Source organism: Hylobates moloch, unplaced genomic scaffold (genome assembly GCF_009828535.3).
Source record: "Hylobates moloch isolate HMO894 unplaced genomic scaffold, HMol_V3 SCAFFOLD_1, whole genome shotgun sequence".
NCBI classification, from domain to species: Eukaryota; Metazoa; Chordata; class Mammalia; order Primates; family Hylobatidae; genus Hylobates; species Hylobates moloch.
Genome location: NW_026652276.1, coordinates 182,605,206 through 182,628,026, shown reverse-complemented (window position 1 = coordinate 182,628,026; position 22,821 = coordinate 182,605,206). Strand labels below are relative to the sequence as shown.

At 42.6% G+C, this 22,821-nt stretch overlaps 1 protein-coding gene across 6 annotated transcripts in view; it reads right to left on the bottom strand.

The window, feature by feature from the left end:
* Nucleotides 1-22,821, bottom strand: part of MAGI2 (membrane associated guanylate kinase, WW and PDZ domain containing 2) — a 1,482,569-nt gene that overhangs the window by 5,261 nt on the left and 1,454,487 nt on the right. Inside the window, exon 23 of one of the 6 annotated variants that reach the window (XM_032761233.2) lies at nt 3,652-3,688. The exons of the other annotated variants lie outside the window; for them this stretch is intronic. Within the exon in view, the coding sequence (XP_032617124.1) occupies nt 3,669-3,688 (20 nt within the window). The 3' untranslated portion in view covers nt 3,652-3,668. The remainder of the gene's footprint in view (nt 1-3,651; nt 3,689-22,821) is intronic. 6 annotated transcript variants of the gene reach the window in all.

Below are 22,821 nucleotides of genomic sequence, written 5' to 3'. Positions count from 1 at the left end.
TTACTTCTTAGATAAAGGGAGAAGGTTGATATTACTCACACCATTTCCTGAAGGAGGAATTGAAGCAGAGAGGGGTTAAGTAACTTGACCAAGATTACAAAATGGGCCAGTTGGGAGTAAAATTTTGAGTTTCTTTACTCTTTTTACTTAGAAATTGTCCCAAGATGTTACCTTGCAAATAGGATCAAAGTATGTGAAATGGGCATGAACAGTGGCCACTGCCAACCGACAGGAACCAGATCTTGTCCTTAAGCAGAAGACAGAGCATTTATTTCTGAACATCTTACTACATATCTGGCATTGGACTGGAGAGTTCCTATCCAGAAAAATGAAAAAATATTAATCCATCCATCATTAGTTGGCTTCAAATTACTTCTGAGATTCAGGGAGACACTCTTTTCTTTCCCTCCAGTGATTTTTCATATCGTAAAAGGTGAAATTATTCACAAATTCAAAGATTCCTCTTATAAAAGTTTCTCAAGAGTTTGTTTATAGATCATTAAACACTTAACAGTGAGAAAAACTAAAAGCTAAAATGTTCCAAGTCATTACGGATTAAAAATATTAACAAGAAATTAAGATTTACTATATCATAAAGTGATTTAAAGATGGATATCTATATGAGTGGTTGAATATTTTCATTTTTCTGCAAAGGAACTCTTCAGTTCAGTACCAAACATGTGTCTGTCCAGGCACGAGCCTGCAAAGCTCTGTAAAGCACAAGGGGCCTCTTCAGCAGGCAGCCCATATCCCACCTTGCCCTATCACCTGCCTCAGCAAGGTGACACAGATTGTGCTGGACAGGAAGAGCCCTTCTCTAAGACTGGAAAATCTAGTTTTTATGAAATCTTGACATATAATAACCAGAAGAGTTCAATTCAGTTCTGCTTCCTTCAGACAATGTTTTTCTCCTTCCTGCCTCCCTGCCTCCCTGCCTGCCTACCTGTTTCCCTGCCTCCCTCCTTCCTTCCTTGCCTCCCTTTCTCCTTTTTTGGACCTGGGCATTGGCTAAAGTGTGTGATCATGTTTATTTATGAGGTGGTTGCCAAGGAAGATGTGCTACACAGCATCGTTCATGTTCTGAGATGCTCTAACTACAATTAGAAATAATAGAGACCCATCCTAGAAGGATGAAATCAGCCACATCTGGCCTGCTGGGATTTATGCAGCCCCTTTGTCCAATGTCCCCAGGCCCAGTGGCTGAAATTAAGAAGGAAAATCCTTTCATTCCAAACTGGCTTCCTCAGCCTGCCCTCTCCACCACCACCCTGGTGAAACTGCTCTAGTCAAGGTTGCCAATGACCTTTCTGATGTGAAATCCAGAGGACTCTGTATTCAACTTAACACAGTTGGTCCTCCGCATCCATGGGTTCTACATCTGCAAATTCAACCAAATGAGGATGGAAAATATTTGGGAAAAAATACAAAATAACAATACAACGATTAAAGGTAATACAAATTAAAAACACAGTACAGCAATTGTTTACATAGCACTGACATTGTGTTGGGTATTATAAATGACCTAGAGATGATTTAAAGTATTTGGGAGGATGTATGTAGGTTATATGCAAATATTATACCAGTTCATATAAGGGACTTGAGCATCTGAGCATTTTGATATTTGTGGGGGTCCAGGAGGCAATCCCCCAGAAACTAAAGGATGACTATATCTCAACCACATTTTCTCACAGCTGACTACTTCCATTAACAAACTGGACTCTTGGCTGTCAGGACACCCCATTCTCCTGCTTTTTATCCTACTTCTGGCAGTTTCTCCTCAATTTACTTTGCAGATTCCTCTTATTTTACCTGACTTCTTTAGGGCTTGGTCTTACATAGTTTTCTTTCTCTGCATTCCCTCCTAGGTGTTTTCATTATTCATGCAGCTTTTATACAACAATACTCCCAAATGTTTCTGCTGAGCTCTACCAGCTGTACACTGGTATATCCATCTGCCTTCTTGATGTCCACTTGGACAGTTCATTGGCTTCTTTAACAAGTCCAAATAGAAATCTTTTCCCCCCAAGCCTATCCTGCACTCTGTCCCTTATTTCCCCATCTTGGTGAATGGTACAGTCATCACTTGGAGTCATCCTTGATTCCTTTCTCTCCCTTACTGCACAAATACAACCCATCTGCAAGACTTATTAGTCTTATCTTCAAATATATGTGAACTCTGTCAACTTATCTTCACCTTCACTTTCACCGCCCTAATTCAAAATATAGGGATTTCCTGGAACAATGCAACCAATGTGGGCTGCTGAAGACACAACTGAAAGAGGGCCACGTGTGGACATCTTTCATAAACCCTTGGGGATACTGTTGAAGACAGAAATTTCGAAATGAATTTCAGTGCTAGTCAGAAAAGAGAAGTGTAGTCTACTGTAAACCACATACCCTCCCCAAGGCAACTAACCTAATTACCCTACTCAAGGGATTGGCCTGCCAAGCTATCATTTCTCACATGGGCTACAAGAACCCACTCTTCTTTCATTCTACTCTTGCCTACCTCCAGTGATTATCTGTATAACATTCACGGCAATCTCTTTGAGACGTAAATTAGATCATGCCATTCCCTTGCTTGAACACTCAATGGATCTCCACTGCTCTTAGATCCAAATCCAAAATGATTTAACATAGCCTAAAAAAGCCTGCACGACTGGCCCCTGCCAGCCTCCCCAGCTTCATTTCTCCTCATTGCCTATTCTCTACCCACACTGGTCTTCATTCAGTTCTTCAAATGCTCCAAGCTCACTTTCTATTCTGGGACATCATTGTTGACTTCTCTGCTGGAGGAAGCCTTTCCCACAACTATCTAAAAAGAACGTGATGGGTTCTTTTTCATCCTTCAGGACTCTTAATATCATCCCAGAGAACTCCAATCTACAGTAGATACTACACCCCCCTCAGCAGCTTCTCGATTTTATTTCGTTGTAGTAATTATAATGTGTAATTATACTTTTGCTTGCTTATTTGATAAACATCGGTCTCAAATGCTAGCTGTAAGCTTCATGAGGGCGATGACCACATTGGCCTTGTTTATCACAGTGTACTTAATAACTAGCATAGCCCTTGACACAAAAATAAGTGCTTGATGAATATTTGATGAGTGAATACATATATTCCACAAATAGAAATGGAAGACTTGAAACCAAATGCTGACTTGAGGAAACACCTCAGGGCAGAGGATTTTCATTTAAAGTATAATCTGTCAAAAACAGGTTTGTGTTTGGAGCTTTGATCAGTTTTGAGAGAGATGATGGTGGTGAAATGGTAATGTGTATGTGAAGTGGGAGGGGAAATGGACTAAGTTTGGGGAGAGTGAACAAGGAGGAAGCCAGCCACAGAAATACACTAGGAAGAGTTCCCAGCTTTCATCGGAGGCCCTTTAGGATGGACAGGGATGAGGAGAAGCTCGGATTCCCAGGGTGCAAAGTCAAATTCTGAATTTTTATGGATGTTCTTTCCCTTGTTATGAGCTCTAATGATGCAGTAATAGCTTTACTTAAAGGAGCTCTGTCCCTGGGAAGTCATTAACCAACATGCCAGAAAATGTTCCAGTGAACCCACAGGTAAGATAGACTCTAAATATCTTATATTCCACTGTGGGAGAAGCAAGCCCCTCTCCTAAGTTAGGATCAAGTTTCTTACCCTTCCTATTGTCAGTTCTAGCCAGTTTGGATCTTTCCTAGAAAACAGATTGATTAATCCATAAGTACATATCAGTATATATACACACAGATCACATACACCCCATTATTTTTGAATTAAAAGATGTATGGTTTCTCAAATTATCTTGTAGGAGCCCAGCAATATTAAAAAATAAAATGTGCTCCTTCACTTCATATGCCAGAGGTAAAAAATCTCATCTACAGAAATTGTGTTTCAACAGCTTGTTTATGATATATAACCAAAGTGATGGTAAAACCAGAGAGCTGACCCGATAGGAATAAACTGCTTGTTGCAGTAAATAAGTATCTGTATTCTTGGTTTTCCCATATGGCTCTTATCTCCAGCAAACGTTTGTACAGAAGAGGAAAGCATAACCCACATCAAGGGAGAGTTAATTTTATCCTGTGCTGAAGACACAGAGGTTGAGAAAGAAAAATCTTTTAAGGATTGTGCCCAAACAATAATGGTTCATTTGCATCTGTTCCACCATCACCAAGGTGACTGCTTTTTATAACAAAACATAAACAAGAAAACCCTTAGAAGGGAGCCAGAGACTGTGGACAAGGGTGGGGTGCGGGTGGGGCTGGAGGTGGGGTGGGGAAAGAGACTTTGTCAACTGTCCCATGCCTCACCAGTGGCCTCAGGGCATCCAGCTTCAGGCTGGGTGTTTCCGAAAGCCGTGAATAAGAGTTCCTGCATTGATTTCCTACTCTCAGTACAGGGCACGGACCCAGGGCCTAACGACTGTGTTTTGGATTAGAGTGGTCAGGAAGATACTAGAAGCATTATTGCTATTGATACTACTCATAATGGCAATAGCTAACACTGACTGAGGTGCTTACTAGATGCCAGGCACTTTTGAAGGCCTTGAAATGTATTAACTCATGTTAATACATGTAAACTGACACATTTTACGGATGAGGAAACAGAGACATAGAGGTTAAGGAACTTGTTCAAGGCCACACAGCTGGTAGCTAAGGGGCATTGAATGGCTTTTGGAATTGGGTAATGTTCTACAAACTCAGCTGAAACACTGGTGCTGGATGTCTTTACTGTCTGCTAGTCTGCTTGAGAAATGAGGGCTCATGTCTTCTTCTGGGGCAGTATAACAGAAACTTCCATCTAAAGTGATTGTCAGAAGCAGGTCCATCATTATTCCTAATGGAGACTCTGAAATGCCATTTGTGTTTGGACCTTGGACTTAGTCGCTATGATTAGAGCATTGATCTGTGAAAATGATAGAAATATGACCTGCAGGCCGGACGCGGTGGCTCACACCTGTAATCCCAGCACTTTGGGAGGCCAAGGCAGGTGGATCACCTGAGGTCAGGAGTTCAAGCCTAGCTAACATGGTAATACAAAAATTAGCCGGGCATGGTGGCACATGCCTGTAATCCCAGCTACTCGGGATGCTGAGGCACGAGAATCGCTTGAACCTGGGAGGCAGAGGTTACAGTGAGCCGAGATCATGCCACTGCACTCCAGCCTGGGTGACAGAGTGAGACTCTGTCTCAAAAAAAAAAAAAAAAAAAAAAAAAAAAAAAAAAAAATGACCTGCAATCAGAGAACAATAAAATTGGATTTCTTAAGGGCAGGGATAGTACTATCGACTTAAAAAAAATATCTTCACAGTGACATTCCTTGAAGCTGGATTGAATTGAAAATACTCATATTAGATACTGGAGACACTGAGTCACTTTGAGACATAAATACTTTTACTTATTCTGTAAAAAGATCCATGAATTTAGTGTCATTTGTTATAAAAACTCTTTCCTGTTGCAACCTACAGTTGTCTGGGGTTAGACAATACTGGTGTGTTTGTATTGAAATCCATTTTCTTTTGATTTAGAATATTATAGGAAAATACTAAAATGATTAAGGTAGATCAAAGGACAGTAATGTGAAGTCATTTGGCATTCAAAAGAAAAACCTTTTAAGAATTGTGTTCAAACTATAAAGGTTCACTTGCATCTGTTCAGCCATCACTAAGGTGATTGCTTTTTGTAACAAAATATAAACAAAAGTACCTTAAAAACTGCAGAACAAATTATTTTACTTTGCATTTGCTCTTTCTGAAGCATTGTTTCCAAGTATGGAGCCATCGTTAATGGCCTTCAAACATGTATTTGTTTCACTTTTATTACCAGAGATATAGACTAGATGTTATGAACGTTAATAATTTTTATAATGGTGATGGTATTTGCTTATTGAAGCTTCACATTTATATTCATTTTAAAAGCATAATCAAAGGTGCAGCAATGAATCTGTGGCAAGTTTTAGCTCCCTCTATGGCCAAAAGGGCAAATCTCATGGATAGGTGGGGCTGTTAACAATGGAGCGGCTATCTACTGAGTGCCTTCTATGTACTAGGAACTCTGCTGCATGGATCACATATGTACATAACCTTTTAATCCTCATAACAATTCAAAGAACTATGGCTCACACCTGTAATCCCAGCACTTTGGGAGGCTGAGGTGAGCAGATCACTTGAGGTCAGGAGTTCGAGACCAGCCTGCCAAGATGGCAAAACACCATCTCTACTAAAAATAAAAAATTAGCTGGGCGTGGTGGCACACGCCTGTAATTCCAGCTACTCAGGAGGCAGGAGAATCTTTTAAACCCAGGAGGCGGAGGTTGCAGTGAGCTCAGATTGTGCCACTGCACTCCAGCCTGGGCGACAGAGCGAGACTCCATCTCAAAAAAAAAAAAAAAAAAAAGAACAACATTGCTATTATCCCCATTTCAAAGATCAGGAAGCTGAGAGGTAAATTAAGCAATTTGCCAGGACCACTAAGCTAGTAAGTGAGAATCAGGATAACTGACTAACTCTAGAGCGCAAGCCCAAAATAGTACTCTGTTATATTAATAAGGTTTTCCAAACTTTTCCACATTGGGACACATACAGAAAAGGATGACAGTGCACTGGAGTAAACATGAAAATGATCAAGGTCTGAAGATACCAAACCCTTTCTGAACACTCTGAGGGCTAAGGGGGGCAATATCTTGGTATAACTCATGAGAGGTGTGAGCACAGGTTAGGAAACTCAGGTCTATTTTCTAAGATTTTAAAAAATCCCGGACTGGTTTGGGAATGTGGGGATGCCTAATGATGAGTTTGAATGAGTAAAATCTGCATTACAGAATCTATGAGAAATGTGCTGGATCATTTATTTCAAGCATGTGTTAAGTGTTTGAATGATGCTTGGAGACCTTCTTCCCCTCAAATATTTAAAGACGAGCTTTGAGGCAGTGGTTTTCAAACCTGTTTAGAAAACAACACATCCTCCTTCTCAAATATGATTTTAAATGAAAGCCCAATATGTAAAACAGATAAAAATGGAACTGCTTTGGTTAGTCAAGTAGGACCCAAAGCCTGCTGCCACCCACCCTGACTCCCAACCACAGAGGCCCTTTAGGCCATTTCTTGGGATGCTCCAGGCTCTAACAGAACAGTCTGCAAACCACTGCGTGTTGAAAACCACTGCGTGTTGAAAACCACTGCATGAAGAAGTGGTGTCTCTCAAAGGCCCCATTGAAGTGCAGAAATCTCTACTCTGGTGGTAGAAAGGCAAGGAAGTCAGAGATTTGCTCACTAGACTGTGTTTTTAAGTATTGGTAGCTGAGAGTTAAGACTCCAAAGAAGGGAGATAAAGCACAGGGAAGTTTTGCTGAAGTAAGGGGGTTGGAAGCATCTGTCACACAGCAGGGAAGGACAAGCTTTACCTTTCCATAATTTTTTCTAGGGCACTCAGTCACTTGGAGCCTCAGCTGACTGTTCACAGTCCTGCTGAGTCAAGATTTGTCCTACTTGTCTTTAGGAAGCAAGTCAGCAACTTGTGGTAGAGAGTGGCGACTGGGAGACCTGGCTTCCACCTCTAATTCTGCCCCTTGGTGTGAACTTGGGAAGTCATGTAACATTTTCAGCCTCAATTTCTCACCTGTAAAATGGAACAATACCTGCCCTACTTCCTTCTCAGAGTTGTAAAGAGCAAATGAAATAATCTATATGGATGTTATATGCACGTTAGCCATTAAATTAATAGTTTGAATCCAGTTATTTTTATTTTTATTTTTTGAGATGGAGTCTCTCTCTGTCACCAGGCTGGAGTGCAATGGTGCGATCTCAGCTCACTGTAACCTCCGGGTTCAAGCGATTCTCCTGCCTCAGCCTCCAGAGTAGCTGGGATTACAGACACATGCCACCACGCCCAGCTAATTTTTGTATTTTTAGTAGAGATGGGGTTTCACCACGTTGGCCAGGATGGTCTTGATCTCTTGACCTTGTGATCCACCCACCTTGGCCTCCCAAAGTGCTGGGATTACAGGCATGAGCCACTGAACCCAGCCTGAATCCAATTATCGAATGGACAATTTACCAAGATGATATGCGAATGGACAAATAAGCACATAAAAGAGCATCTTTTATGTTCAACGTCAGTAGTAGAAAAATAAAAATGAAAACTACAGTGAGGTACCACTGCATACCTATATGGCTATAATTAAACAACAATGACACAACTGAAAATAACTGGCAAGAACGTGGAGCAATTAAGACTCTCACACAATGTTGTTCGGAATAAATGGTAGAGTAGCCACTTTAGGAAACAGTTTGGTAGATCCTTAAACATTTAGTTAACATCTGACTCAGGAGTCTTACTCTGAGGTATCCACCTGAATGAAATAAAAACTGTGTTCACACAAAAACCTGTATGCAGATTTCTATGGTGACTATTCATAATCACCAAAAACTGGGAACCACCCAAATGTCCATCAACTGGTGAATGGATAAGCACTCTGTGGTACGATGGGATAGTTCTCAGCTATGAGATGGAACAAGTGACTTATACACTCCATGTGAGTGAATTTCAGCTGAGGTATGCTTAGTGAAAGAAGCCAGATTCAAAAAGTGACATACTGTGTGATTCCATCTGTATGACATTCTCAAATAGGCAAAACTAAAGGGAGAGAAAACTGATTAGTGGTTTCCAGGGCTGGGTGTAGGAGGAGGCTTGACTACAATGGGGGAAAAGAGAATTTTAGGAGGTTATGAAACTGTTCTATATCTTAATTATGGTAGTGATGATATAACTGTGTATTTTTGAAACTCATAGAATTTACACCAAAAAAGGTAAATTTTAATGTATGTAAATAATACTCAATTTTTAAAATGGAAAAACTTAATAGTGCTGATAAAGTATTTTTAAACCTGGGTGAAGAAACCTTTTTAAGTTGATTATACCTTTTGGAAAGAATATTTCCACCACTACTTTGCTTTATAACTTCAAGCCTCTGTGTCCCTCACCATTGGCTCAAGATGAGCCTTAGCCCAATGAGACGGATAATGAATTCTGAGTCCGTAGAGTTAGAAGAATCTGAATTAAAGAGGTTTTATTTAATCTTTAGAAGGCATCTTTAATCTCAAAGCTTTTCTAGAATCGTGTTCTTCTTCATCACAGAAATACAGCCCTGTCTGAAGTGGCAGAGAGCTGAGAAAAGGGATGAGAATAATTAATCAAAAAGTACTTATGTCACGGGAGAGATGATGGAAACTGATAATAGCCACATCTTGCCAAAGATGGAAGAAGTGGAAATGAATTACTCAGAGGATACTCTTGGGCTCCAGCTAAATCCATACCTTCTGGGATATTCAACATCTTCCTCCTGACCTCTTCGTCTCCTCTGTAAACTATGTGCAGGGCTCGGGCATATGACTAATTCACTTCTAGACTAAGGCCTCATAAGTGATGTGCAACCAGATCCCCAACAGCGTGTCGCCAGGGGACAAAGCCCCCCCCCCCCCCCCTTTTTTTTTTTTTTTTTAACAATTCCGGCTGTTTAAAAAGAAAATGACTTAGTGAAAATAGAGTCCTTGTTCCTGGAGCTGTCCAATTGTGTTATTGTATTTCAGCAAGGATATCCTTAGACATTTTTTACTGTACCCAGCTTTATCTTTCAAAACCCTTTCTTCTCATTCATATCTTTCCACATTAGAACCCAATACCCAGCTTCTTTATTCAACAAATATTATTTATTGCTTTAGTCACCCAGGCTGCAGTGCAATGGCAGAATTTCGGCTCACTGCAGTCTCGACCTCCTAGGCTTAAGCAATCCTCCTGCCTCAGCCTCCTGAGTAGCTGGGATTACAGGTGTGCGCCAACACACCTGGGTAACTTTTGTATTTTTTGTAGAGATGGGGTTTCGCCATGTTGCCCAGGATGGTCTTGAACTCCGGGGCTCAAATGATCTGCCTTCCTTGGACTCCCAAAGTGCTGGGATTGCATGTTTAAGCCATTGTGCCTAGCCAACAAATATTTATTCAGCATCTACCTTTTGTGTTGTACAGGTCTATGCACTGAAAATATGCCTGTGAAGAAAGCAATATTTCTGTCTCCATGGACCTTACTATCATACTGGAAGAGACCAAAGATTAATATACAAATAGGTGATAATAGAAAGTCTGATATGGATTGGTGCAATGAAGAAAAATAAGGTAAGTTAAGGAGATAGAAAGTGGTGGGTGTTGTTTTAGATAAGCTAATCAGGGAAGGTGATATTAAGCAGGGATTTGAATGCAGAGGAGGAGAAAGTCATTTGGATACTTGGGCTAAGAACAGATTAGGCAAATGTAACAGACAGTGCAAAGATCCTGATGAGGGAGGGCTTGACATGTTCAAGGAATGACAAGAGGACTGGGAGGTAGAAGGCAGTGTGAGATCATATAGGGCTTCAAGAGAGAGTCTGGATTTTGTTCCAAGTGTGATGGAAGCCACTGGATGGTTTCAAGCAGAGAAATGGTATTTTACAAGGCCCAACACAGCTGCTGTGTGCAAAATAGATTGCAGGTGGAATCAAGAACAGCAGTCTGGATGCTATTGTGGTAGCTTGGGCAAGACATGATGGTAGCTTGGATGTGGGTGATTGTGATGGAGGTAGTGAGAAGGGGTTGGATTCAGGATATCTTTTTGAAGATAGACTAGAGTGGGCCTGCTGATGGATTGAATGTAAGGTGTGAGGAAAGAGAGCAGTCAAGGAGGACCCGGAGTTTTGTATTTATTCACTAGAAAACACCAGTCTGGGCAACATAGCAAGACCCTATCGCTACAAAAAATAAATTAGCTTGGTGCGATGGTGGGTGGAGGTTGAGGTGGGAGGATCACATGAGTCCAGGAGATCAACGGTGCAGTGAGCCATGATCATGCCACTGCACTCTAGCCTGAGCAACAGAGTAAGAGCTTGTCTCAAAAAAAAAAAAAAAAAGAAAGAAAGAAAAAAGAAACTACTAATTTTTATACAGGCTTGTGCAAGGCACTGGAGAAGTAAAGAAGAACAAGACACAGTTAGTGCCTTCAGGGAACTCATGGTACTATTTCAAATTTCTAGACTTCTAGAGGGAAGTACAGGGTGCTGTGGAGTGGGCGGGAAGAGAAGAGATTGTTCTGTATATGGGCCTTAGGGAAAGTGTGAGTTTGAGTTTGAAGGGAGAATAAGAGTCCACTAGATGCAGAGAGCAGGGAAGAGTATCCCAGAAAGTGGGATCAACAAGGGCCGAGCTCAGTGGGCTGCTGTGGGAAGGGGGAGGGGTGCATGGGATGGTGGTGGAAGAGGTGGAGGCTCAGAAGGCAAGTTGGGGAGAACCCTATGTGCCAACCAAGGAGTGGGACCCTCACCCTGTAGACAATGGGCTGCCAGTGAGATTTTTTAAGCAGGAGACTGATGCTCAATCTCTCCGTCTTACCTAAACAGATGAGTCAACCCAGAATACCAACAAATAAACTACATGTGGATTACAACTTATTGCGGTGTTTTAGGTTCTTTTATCAGCAAATTTCTATGTTATTTGTATTGACAAGTAGAAGCACGTTCACTCTTAGGGTGGAGAAATTCTACTAATCTTGTGGCTAAATAATATCGAACAGCTACTTTGTGCCAGGTGCTGTGTTTTAAGTTTAATTTGTTATGACAAAGTGATGTGCCCTTAAAGAGCTTATTATAGGAGGTAGACATAGAACAAGTGATTTCAAATGTGATGAAAAGAAAGTTGGGGGGAAAAAGACAAAAGGTGCTACAGAAGCATTTAATGGAGGAGGTACTCTAATTTAGGGGTTCAGGGAGGCCTCCCTGAGGAAATGGTCATTAGGTGAAGACTAGCTGATCATAATTTTATTATAAGCAACAGAATCATTCCCTATTTCTTTAATAATCAGCCATTCTTTCAAGTGGTCCCCTCTCTTCTACTTTGAAGCACATCCAGCTCTTGTCTACCTTGAAAAGAGGAAAAAACCAAATATCTCACTTCATTTTATTTTATTTTATTTTTTAGATGGAGTCTTGCTCTGTCACCCAGGCTGGAGTGCAGTAGCGTGATCTTGGCTCACTGCAACCTCTGCCTCCCGGGTTCGAGCAATTCTCCTGCCTCAGCCTCCCTAGTAGCTGGTACTACAGTTGTGCACCACCACGCCAGGCTAATTTTTGTATTTTTAGTACAGACAGGGTTTCACCATGTTGACCAGGCTGATCTTGAACTCTTGACCTCAAGTGATCCACCTGCCTTGGCCTCCCAAAGTGCTGGGATTACAGGCATGAGCCACTGTGCCCGGCCGAAATATCTCACTTTTATACACCCAAACTAAGCTTTTCATTATTTTCTAGAATCAGCCACATAATTCTGACTTTCCTACAGTCTCACATCCACTCATTCATTCACCTGTTCAAGTTCTGTGCCTCCTGTGTGGTATTTGGGGGGACTCCACATGGATTCTGTGGTTGAAATACAGGATGTGAGGTGCGGCGTGAAGCAGGGGAAGCCATGATGCGCTTCTGCATTTGCGGGACATACACAGGACTAGGGCGTCCACTGTGCAGGTGCTGGAGACGCACTGGAGGGTTTGAAGACTGGGCATCAGAGGTGTGTGTTAGATCCCTGGCATAGGTGCTGATGCGGCCTTGAGATGAGATGAGGAGCCACGGTGGCAGGCAGGGCTGCTATGCAGGTGAGAGAAGGGACGGGGCAGGACAAAGCAGAGCGCGAGGGATCGGCTCTGGAAGGTAGTGGAGGAGAGAAATAGCAGGACTGAGATGTGTGGAGGTAGCGGAGGGGAGAAACAGCAGGACTGAGGAGATGTGTGGAGGTAGGAGTGAGTGAACGAGGGGTCCCAAGAGAGCCTCAGGGCTCCAGCTTGTGTGACAGTGGATGGTGATGCCATAGCTGAGATTGGGAACAGATTGAACAAGCAGGTTTGGACCTGCCCAGTGTGGGGATTCTGAAATCTCCTTTAACCTCTTCCTTTCCCTTAATCTCTCTATATAATGAGTCATTAAGTTCCCTCAGTGTTTTTTCCGAATGTCTCTCGGGTTCATTGCCACTCTCCCGAGGTTGACCTCAGCCCTTATTGCCTTAAAGTGAGACGTTACAGCATCATCCTAACAGGCCATCTGGCCACTGGCTTCCACTCTTCAGCCCAGCCTGTATTCTGCTTCCTAAAATACACCCTCTTATTTGACATCTAATCATGGCCTGAATGTTTTTTTTTTTTTTTTACTTTATTGTAGTAAACCCTTAGTCTATCCCTTGCTTCTTCATGTGTTTACTCTCCTTTTTATGTCTTTCTTTCACAATTAAATGATTTATTCCTTGAAGACAGAAACTGTATTCTAAAACTTCTTTGTTAGTAGTGCCTTCCAAAAAGTTTTGCCCAACAGTAAATTTGTGTTAAATTTAATTTTACTTTAAAAACAATAAGAATACAATGTGGTGAATATTATTTTAAAGTCTCACATTTCAAAACATTTTTCATCAGGTATTGGCCAACGCACGTTTGTGTGTGTCTGTGTGTGTGTGTGTGTGTGTGTGTATATTTTTTAAGGCATATTATCCAAATTTTTGCCAGTAGCAACCTGAGGTGGATTACCTACTGAATGAATTACATTTCAGTAGCTGACTGTTATGTCAGTATCAACCAATGCCAGGGATAGGAAAGAATTGAAATCTAGAGTGAGGCAGTGTAGATATAGATCTTAGCTTCACTACTGAACAGCTGTGTGGCTTTGTGCAAATTACTTAACTTCTCCAATCATAAGTGATATAATATCTATCCCAAAGATCTGTTAAAAAATTAAAATTATGCAAATTTTCATAAAAAATAAATGAGCATCTAACATGGTTTTTGGCATATAGTAAGCACTTATAAATAATAATAATAATGGTAAAAAAACAGCTAACATTCACTGGGCGCTTGCTCTTCATACTCAATGCTGTGCATGCATTCTGTCATTTAAGTTTCATAACAAACCTAAGAAGTAGATACTTCTGCTGTTTTTGTCATACAGATGAGAAAACAGAGGTTCACAGAAGTTAAGTGGCTCATCCAGAGATTGTCCCCTTTTATCCTCTTTAGGTAACTTTTTAGTTTTTTTAAGACAGGGTCTTGCTCCGTTGCCCAGGCTGGAGTACACTGGTGATCATAGCTCACTGCAGGCTCGACCTCCTGGGCTCAAGCAATCCTCCCACCTCAGCCTCCTGAATAGCTGGGACCACAGGTGTCTGCCATGCCCAGCTAATTTTTGTATTTTTTGTAGAGAAGGGGTTTCTCCATGTTGCCCAGGCTGGTCTTGAACCCCTTATCTCAAGCAATCCACCCACTTTGGCCTCCCAAAGTGCTGAGATTATAGGTGTGAGCCACCACGCTTGGCCCCTTTAGGTAACTTTTATCTTAAGCTCCTGTAAGGAGAGAAAAGGAGAGGTGTAGGTGTATCACTTCTTTCCCGTATATCCTGCAGAAGATGCTATGAGTAGAGCAATAGCCCTGGAGAAGGATGAACAGAGAACCTGGTAGATCTGCCACCTGGATAACCCCCCTGTGCAAGAACCAGTGCCCCCAAGGCATCCAGGTAAAAGGAGCTCTCCTAAAGGCAAGCAGGGGCTCATTAACATGAGCCTTGGGCAGACAGTGGCCCTGGGTGTACCTAGAGCAATTGGGGTCACAGGCCCCTCTTTGCACTTAGGGTGGGGGTGGAGTGGTGGAGGGCCTACGATGTCCTTAGCTCCAGCTGCAAGCTCCTGGTTACTGCAGGCTTCTTTCTCCACAAGGCAGCTGAGGATGCAGAAAACCTTTCCATCCTACTCGTGGTGTTGTGAAAGACCCCTGCATCTTTCCTGCTGTGATAATAAAGGACAGAAGATGAGACTATTTGGAACCATCTGAGCCCTCATCGGTGTTGATAAAGCCTGCCTATGAATTTTTATTCCTGCAAACAGTCCCAGGATGCCTTCCTAAAAACAAACTGATTGGTGTCAATTTGTGTAGCATTTAGGGCTCATATATAATGGCCGATTTCAAGCAGGCTTAATTTCATTTTAGCGCAAGATAAGTTTTTTCACTGGAGCCACTTTGTCAGAAATAAAATTGAGCTGGAAAGAAAAACAAGAAGCAATTTGACTATCCTTACAGATGGTGGTTTATCAAGCCTTGAATTTTTATAGGTGTGTGACGCAAATGTGGAAAAACCCTCTTGTGTCAGCAACCCCTGCAGAGAGTGTCAGTGCAGCACCCCAGGGAGGGGGAGCCAAAGGATGGCTGGAAAAAGATCTCAGAGCTGAGGGCAGAGGATTTATGTTGGTGGACCTGCTGTAGAATGGTCCCCATTTCTTTCATTCAGTACCTTTGCTGAAGTAGTAGGAACTAGTTCCTGGGCTGTGTGCATGTCTAGAGTCTAAAAACTCAGCGCTTTGTCTCTTCACAGGAGTAGACGTCAGGATTAGATCTTTGGCAATCAGCGTCACCTTCTCAGAGAGGCCTCTCTTCCCACCTTGTCCAAAGTGGTTATTTTCTTCGTTCCTTCTTCCTTTCTTTTATAACATTTACTATAATTTGTGTTCACTCTTTTTTTTTGTAAGTGTGTCTCCCTTTACTAGACTATAAATTCTGTTAGAAAGGGATCTGTCTTGTTCACTGTTGCAATTTCAGCCCCTAACACAGTGCTGGGCACATGTTAAGTGTTCAGTAAATATTAATTGAATGAACAATGAAATCAGAGATCACTCATTCCCCTTTCTTGAAAGTGGAGCCACCTTAATTTTTTAGATGAATATGGCATATGTGTATATTTCACATATATGTAACTAGATCAGGATCTGCACCTGTAATGTATTCATATGAAACACCAACTTGATGTTAAACTCTTTAATTTTATTGTAGTATTGTATTGTTAAATGCAAAAAATTTAAGGCTATCACATGCTTTGTAAAATTTGCAGGAAAAAATTTGTATGAATTTCTATATCCTTGCCACTCAAAGTGTCCTCCGTGGACCACATCACCTGAGAACTTGCTAGAAATGCAGACTCCCCACTTAGACCCACTGAATCTGAATCTGCATTTTAACAAGCTCCCCAGGGATTCACATGTGGGTTGAAGTTCAAGACGGCTCTGAAGTCACAATTTAGCCTGTGAGTTCACTTTGTAAACTGTAGGGGGCAGGTGAACTGAAGTTGAGGAAAGAAAGAAGAGCTTCAACCAGGACACTGAAGTGAATGATAGTTGCAGGAAGAATGAGAAATTCTATGCTTCACAGGCCAGTTTTTGTTTTCAAACCCTCACAGTGCCTGTTGGTTTAGTTAAGTTCGTGGGCATTTTCACTGAGCCAAACTCACATCACGTTACCGGCATGGCTAGGACAGGACAACAACACCTCGACTGCCATAGCTATGATTCCAGAGAGGGTATCTGAATAATATGTTAATAGTGTTTTTAAGTTTTCACAAGTGATTCTAATGGGTGTCTAATATTCACTTAGAGGATTTTTTTAAAGTTAGTAAGTTAGTTGCTGTTGTTATAAAGAACATCTTAGAGCCTGTTTATCCAGGTAACACATTCCTGAGATTTGCAGCTGGTTCAGACACTGCAGCCAAGTACCTGGCCCTTCCTCTCTCTCTTTGACTGGCAATAAGCTGAGGGAAGAATTGAAATTATACAGGCTCTTCTTTGAAAAACTGAGTTAAAAAAATCTCAATTCTCTAAATTGTAGATGTGATCTCTCACACCCGAATTAATCAATTAAATAAGCATTTATTCAGTGCCTAAAGGTGCCAGTGTGGGGCTGGTTCTGGGGACCAAAGACTAAGAATACCAGATTCCTGCCTTCAAGAGGGAGTGTGTGACTTTCGTTTATTCATGACAAATCTCTTCCCCGCCTGGCGGAAAACCTGGAATTCTCTGTCTTTAATCAATTTACTTTGTGCTCTAGGTCAATAGGAGTACCCATCACAGTGAAAAAGTCTTGTTCTTTATCATTTGGAAAATTAGACCTTCTTTCCAAGATGTCCTTAGTGACTGATCCTCATCAGTGTGGATGATCTTTCCTTTACTCTGAGCAGGTTGTTTTTATTCTGTGGGCCTCCAGAGCAGAAAGAAAAACCATTTTAGAGGCAGTTCTGTTGAATGTGCCTGGCACATTGGTGCTAAACAGACAATAAATCATAATAAATGGAAATAGTCGCCCATGGCATGATCGTTTAAACAATCATTTTGTGTTGACAAAGGGTAGAGTGATTATGCCAGAGGAATTCAAAGGTGCTCGAAACAAACGAACTGGAGAAATTGCTTGAAAAGTGTGGGGAGTTATTCCAGGGCAATAGACTTGCTTCATTCTGGCTCAGTCTTGAAGTCTATAGACCCAGGCGGATCTCTGCAGTTTTGGGAGATGAACCTCCTAGCAACCTGCTAATACCATTCATTCTGCAGCTTGGGAGGTTAATCCTCACATTAATGTGTGGGTAGAGTCACTTAGAGGGTAGCTCCTAGCATACGTGCAACTGTGCTCATACAGATGTCTGTTTGACTTGAACAAGGAAGACAATATTAGTAATAATAATTCGTGCAAATAGGCTGCTATTGCCAGAGCATTCCTGAGACAGCTCGTTGTGCTCTTGGGGCGCCCCTCTGGTGCTTGTGGGTGGGGACTATTTTTGTATGTCTTTTCCAAAGGGAAATGCCAGGAGGGTAAGCGACTTCCTTTGGATCACCTTGCAGGCGGGCCGGAGTGAGAGCTGAATTCTAGTCTTCCCTACCCTCTGTCCAAGCAGAGCGAGGATGAGGGGAGGCACAGGCGGGAAGGAGGACGGGCGCCCCCTGGCGGCCCCTGGTCGTGCCGCAGTCTCACATCCCCGCGGGTTCCCTTCTCGCCGCGTTCTCTACCCTGACCGGCTCAGCCCAGGGTCAGGAAGGGGGCGCCCGATTCCACCTCTTTCTCAACCTTCCCTGGGTGGGTAAGGTCACCCCATACGGGTTCAGGTGGTGGTCCCTCGACTGGGAATGAGGGGATCCTGAGGATCCCGCAGGTAGACGTAGAGCAGCGGGGCTCAGCTCTGGAAGCGCGGGAGGACCTCTGGGAACCGCACCCGGGCCGGTCACCTCGCCTTAGAGACAGCCCTGAGTCAGGTCAGGTGGCAATCGGGATGACGTTACACCTCCCCCGGAGACGTCTAAACCGTCGTGAAGTCTGCCTACACATTTACATCATTATTCATTACGGCTCAACTCAGGAATGATTGGTGACTGGCACTGAAATAAATGACAACCGTTAAGGGGCTAACTGGAGCTGTTAATCGTTTGAGAGGCCTTTTGGTAAGTCATCCTTCCCAGGCGGCTAGAACATTCTGGAGGAGCCTCAAAGGTGCCGGCTGCTGTCCAGAGAAATCTCACTGCCCGCCTGTGCATCCTTTGACCCTCCACCAACACTTTGTTGAATGCTCGTGGCGTGTTAATGGGGAAAGACTGAAACTAATTCAGGCTCCTTTACTACCAAAGACCACATCTGATTCTTCTCACCTGAAGTCTGTGTGCTTTAATGTGAATCTCTGTGGAAAGAAACAAATCCACTGCTCATTCCAGCTTCCTGAGACTGCAGTATGCGATGGAAGGCTCCTTCAGCCTCAGACACAGCGCAAGAAGCCTCTTGAGGCTCCTTGGGTTGGGATACTTAGCCAAACACAAACACACAGAAAGGATTCTTTCAAAATAGAGACACGAGTTTGGCTGAATGAAAGACATAATAGGAACTTCTTGAGGTTGGGAGCTTTGCAACCTCTAGTCAGCTTGCTGCAAAGCTGCTCACTCAGGCGCCTATCACTTGGAAAGGCACCAGGTGTGGTGGCTCACGCCTGTAATTCCAACACTCTGGGAGCCCAGGGTGGGAGGATCGCTTGAGCCCAGGAGTTTGAGACCACCCTGGGCAACATAGCAAGATTGTGACTCTACAAAAGTACAAAAATTAGCTGGGTGTGGTAGTGCATGCTTGTACTCCTAGCTACTAGGGAGAATGAGGTGGGAGAATTGCTTGAGCCTAGGACTGGGAGGCTACAGCGAGACATGATTGCACCACTGTACTCCAGCATGGGTGACAGAGTGCGACGCTGTTTCAAAAACAAAAAGCAAAACAAAACCAAACCAAAATGGAAGCCTGGAAAGTCAGCTCCCTGAATGCCAGTTGGTGGGCTGTGGCCAGAACCTACCAGACTTGATGCCCTGCCCTGTCCTCTGAGTGAATAGTTCATTGAATGGACCTTCTTTAAGTAGGCCTTCCTGCCGAAAAAGACTGACAGAACCCTACTCCTACAAGTGAGACTGCTGTCTGGGAGAGGTGAAGAGGTTTGGCATGGAGGAAATGAGCAGCTGGGACCCCCCCACAACTTGCCCTGCGATAGACACAGGGGTCTGCCGCATTGTGGACTGGCAGAGCTGCTCCCTTCACTGGGGTCCAGTTTCTAAGGCTGAAGGATGGTTCCATTGACATGGATACTGAGAGCATCCGTGAGTATAGGAGACATGAGACATGGGCCTAAATTGCTCCTTCTGATCTCAAATCAGTAGTGTTATTTACTTTATCCTTTCTTCCTTGATTAATAAAGGAAGGTCCTTGAAGAGGTTTGCTGTTGACTCCGAAGAGTCAGGTCATGGGGTCTTTGTTCAGGTGCCCAGCGGTTGAGGAATATGTTCTTTGGCTAAGCTTACATGCTTTGATGAGTTACCCAAAGAGGAACAATGTGATAATCTTAAAGTGCTAACATGGCAGCTCTTTCTGATTCTGGCAAACATTATAGGTTTTGAGCCAACATGGGTGGGCTGCTACTTTGTAAAACAACATTCGCTGTAATGGCTTGGAGTCTGGTTGAATTTTGGGAGTGTCTGGAGGGTTATAGGCTGATCAAGAGGTCGTGAACTCCTCTGGGCTATTGTAGTGCAGGATTTAAGTCTGGCCTGTGAAGTCAAACTGCCCAGCTTCTAGTCCTTGATCATGCTCCCTGACCAAGCAGGTCACCTGAAATGCTTTAAGCCTTGGTTTTCTTATTAGCAAAATGAGAGTGAGTAGAGTAGCTACCTCAGAGTTGTTGTGAGGTTTAAATGGGCTCAATAACTTAGTGTGCCAGGCACATTGTTAATAAGAAGTAAGTGCTCTTGTTATCATTTGGCCTGCCAAAAAAGACCTAACCTTCTGGAGGTGCTCTGAAGGCCTAGGACTGGACTGAACCTCTTGGAATTACTCCCGATAAATAAACTTTATCTAGACTTGGAGTTTCAGAGCTGGGGACATCTGGGGATGCCAAATGCAGCTGACTGATACAATTGCCAGACCCCATGACTCAGGGCTTCATCAGTACATCAATATATACAATATGCCGGGATACACCAACATCCCCTTAAAGCTTTTGAATCAGATCAGCAGGGCACAACATAGGAGAAAGAACATTATCGTTTGGAGTCAGAGGGCAGGTTCAAGTACATTGTCTATTGCTTCCTAGCTGTGTGACCTTGGGCAAGCCACGGCCTCAGTTTTCCTAAATGTTAAATGTTAACTACTTTCCTTGCCTTCTTCACAAAGCTGCCTTGTGTGAAATAATTAGATAACAGCATTATTTAATATGCATATAGAGTGGGATATTACTTTTCTTACCTATAGTACCTGACAAGAAGAGGCTTAACTCATAAAAATAGTGTTTTTTTGAGCCATCTTTTGGTAACTAAAATTGTTACAAAGGGCCTTGGATCATGTCCTAGGTGAGCTGAATGGTCCCATTGTTTCTGCGTGTGGCAGGTGGAGTATGGGCTGGGAAAAAACCCGCGTGGCCAGTTTGTATAATACTCTGGAGCTTCCTATCAGCCTTAAAGGTCAAGAGAAAGTTTTGTTGGGAACATAGTTTTAGATTAATTTTTAGAAGTGCAGCTGCTCCCTTGACTTCTGGGGCTGGAAAGGATTGGCCGAAATCTCCATTTATATCCACTTGAAATAACTGACAAAGCTGGATTCGGGATTCAGAGAGTCCCAGAGGAAGGCCTGTCAGTGCCTTCTTCTTTTTTTAGCATTTAAGCTTGAATGAGTCGAGCGAGTCAAAGAAATTTTAACGGATATACAGACAATGTCTTCACGGTCAACTTTTCACATTGTTGTTTGCTTAGGAAAGAGTGAAGACTAAGCAGCTTGCACTTTATTTTTGGCAATGCCTTTCCCTAGAACACGGGAATCCACAATTTACTGAGGGGAAATAATTATAAACCTTAAGAGGTGCAAGTTTCAGCCTCAAAAACTAACAAACTGAGAACTAATGTATTTTTGGTATAATTACTAGTTTTACTAAGTTTGATTTTTGCTGGACTTTCACCTAAAGCAAATGCAAAAAAGAATGGTGACAATTAATGGATTGGGTGTTACTAGAGTAGAAATCTTTCAGGTTCTACTCCTTTATTTTCTTTCTTTACTCCTTTATTTTCCCAGGGTAGCATGATTAAAGGTAAATGAAAAACCAGTGGGGATAATTTGTGTTACAACTTGCACTTCTATTATGAGGAGGACATCATTATCTTATTATTTTATGAGAAACGTTCATTAAAATCATGTGACTCACCCAACTCCAAAATTTATGGTACCATTAATGTTTCCTTTTCAGGACCCAGAGTTCCTATAGCATTCTCTCACTTTTTGAGTTTGTCATCCATTATTTCTAAGTAGCCATATGGCTGCTTTAACTAATACAGGCATGTGTGTATGTCTGTATAGGACTAGAGACGAGATCTTTTTTTCCCTCTCTCCAACATAGCTATGAGGAAGACAGGTCAGTTGCAATTACTGCCATTCCAGAGACAGAATGATAGAGGTGTAAGAGTCACCCACAATGGCATTAATACATCTGCAGATTCTAGATTCTCCTTTTGCTGAACACTAGCAAATCACTTTGAATCAATGGGGAGTTTTAGTATAGCCTTTTGTTCCTTTTCTTTTTCACAGCAGTATAGAAGACTGGTTAGTACAACAGTACACTGTGAAATCCTTAATTCATTTTTTCACTTGACATATATTTTTGGGGACTTGGTAGATGGTCAGGATACAATGATCAACAAGATAGACAAAGTCAGTGCCCTTGTGAGGCTAATGTACCGTGTGTGTGTGTGTGCACCTGTACACGCAGTTGGCTCCCATTGAGAGATGGAATGAATGGCAAAGTTAAGCTGGCCTTTCATAGAATCTCAGTGTTACCTTTTGCTAAAAATGGGAATAAAGGCCAAATGTGAATAGAAACTTAGGACTCAAGAGACTTTATTTGATAAGTCTCTCTCAGAAATCTAAGGATGTGGCCGGGTGCGGTGGCTCACACCTGTAATCCCAGCACTTTGGGAGGCGTCAAAGATAAAACCATCCTGGCCAACATGGTGAAACCTGTTTTTTTAGAAAACAAAAATTATTGGTGGTGGCCTGTGTATCCGGGCACGGTGGCTCACGCTTGTAATCCCAGCACTTTGGGAGGCCGAGGCGGGCGGATCACGAGGTCAGGAGATCGAGACCACTGTGAAACCCCGTCTCTACTAAAAATACAAAAAAATTAGCCGGGCGTGGTGGCAGGCGCCTGTAGTCCCAGCTACTCGGAGAGGCTGAGGCAGGAGAATGGCGTGAACCCGGGAGGCGGAGCTTGCAGTGAGCCGATATTGCGCCACTGCACTCCAGCCTGGGTGCCCGGGTGACGCAGCGAGACTCTGTCTCAAAAAAAAAAAAAAAAAAAAAATAATTAAATAAAAACAAAAACAAAAATAAATCTAGGGATGTACTTAAATTGTAGAGACATAGGTATATAGGATAGCAACAGCCATTTAATGATCTTTGGTTG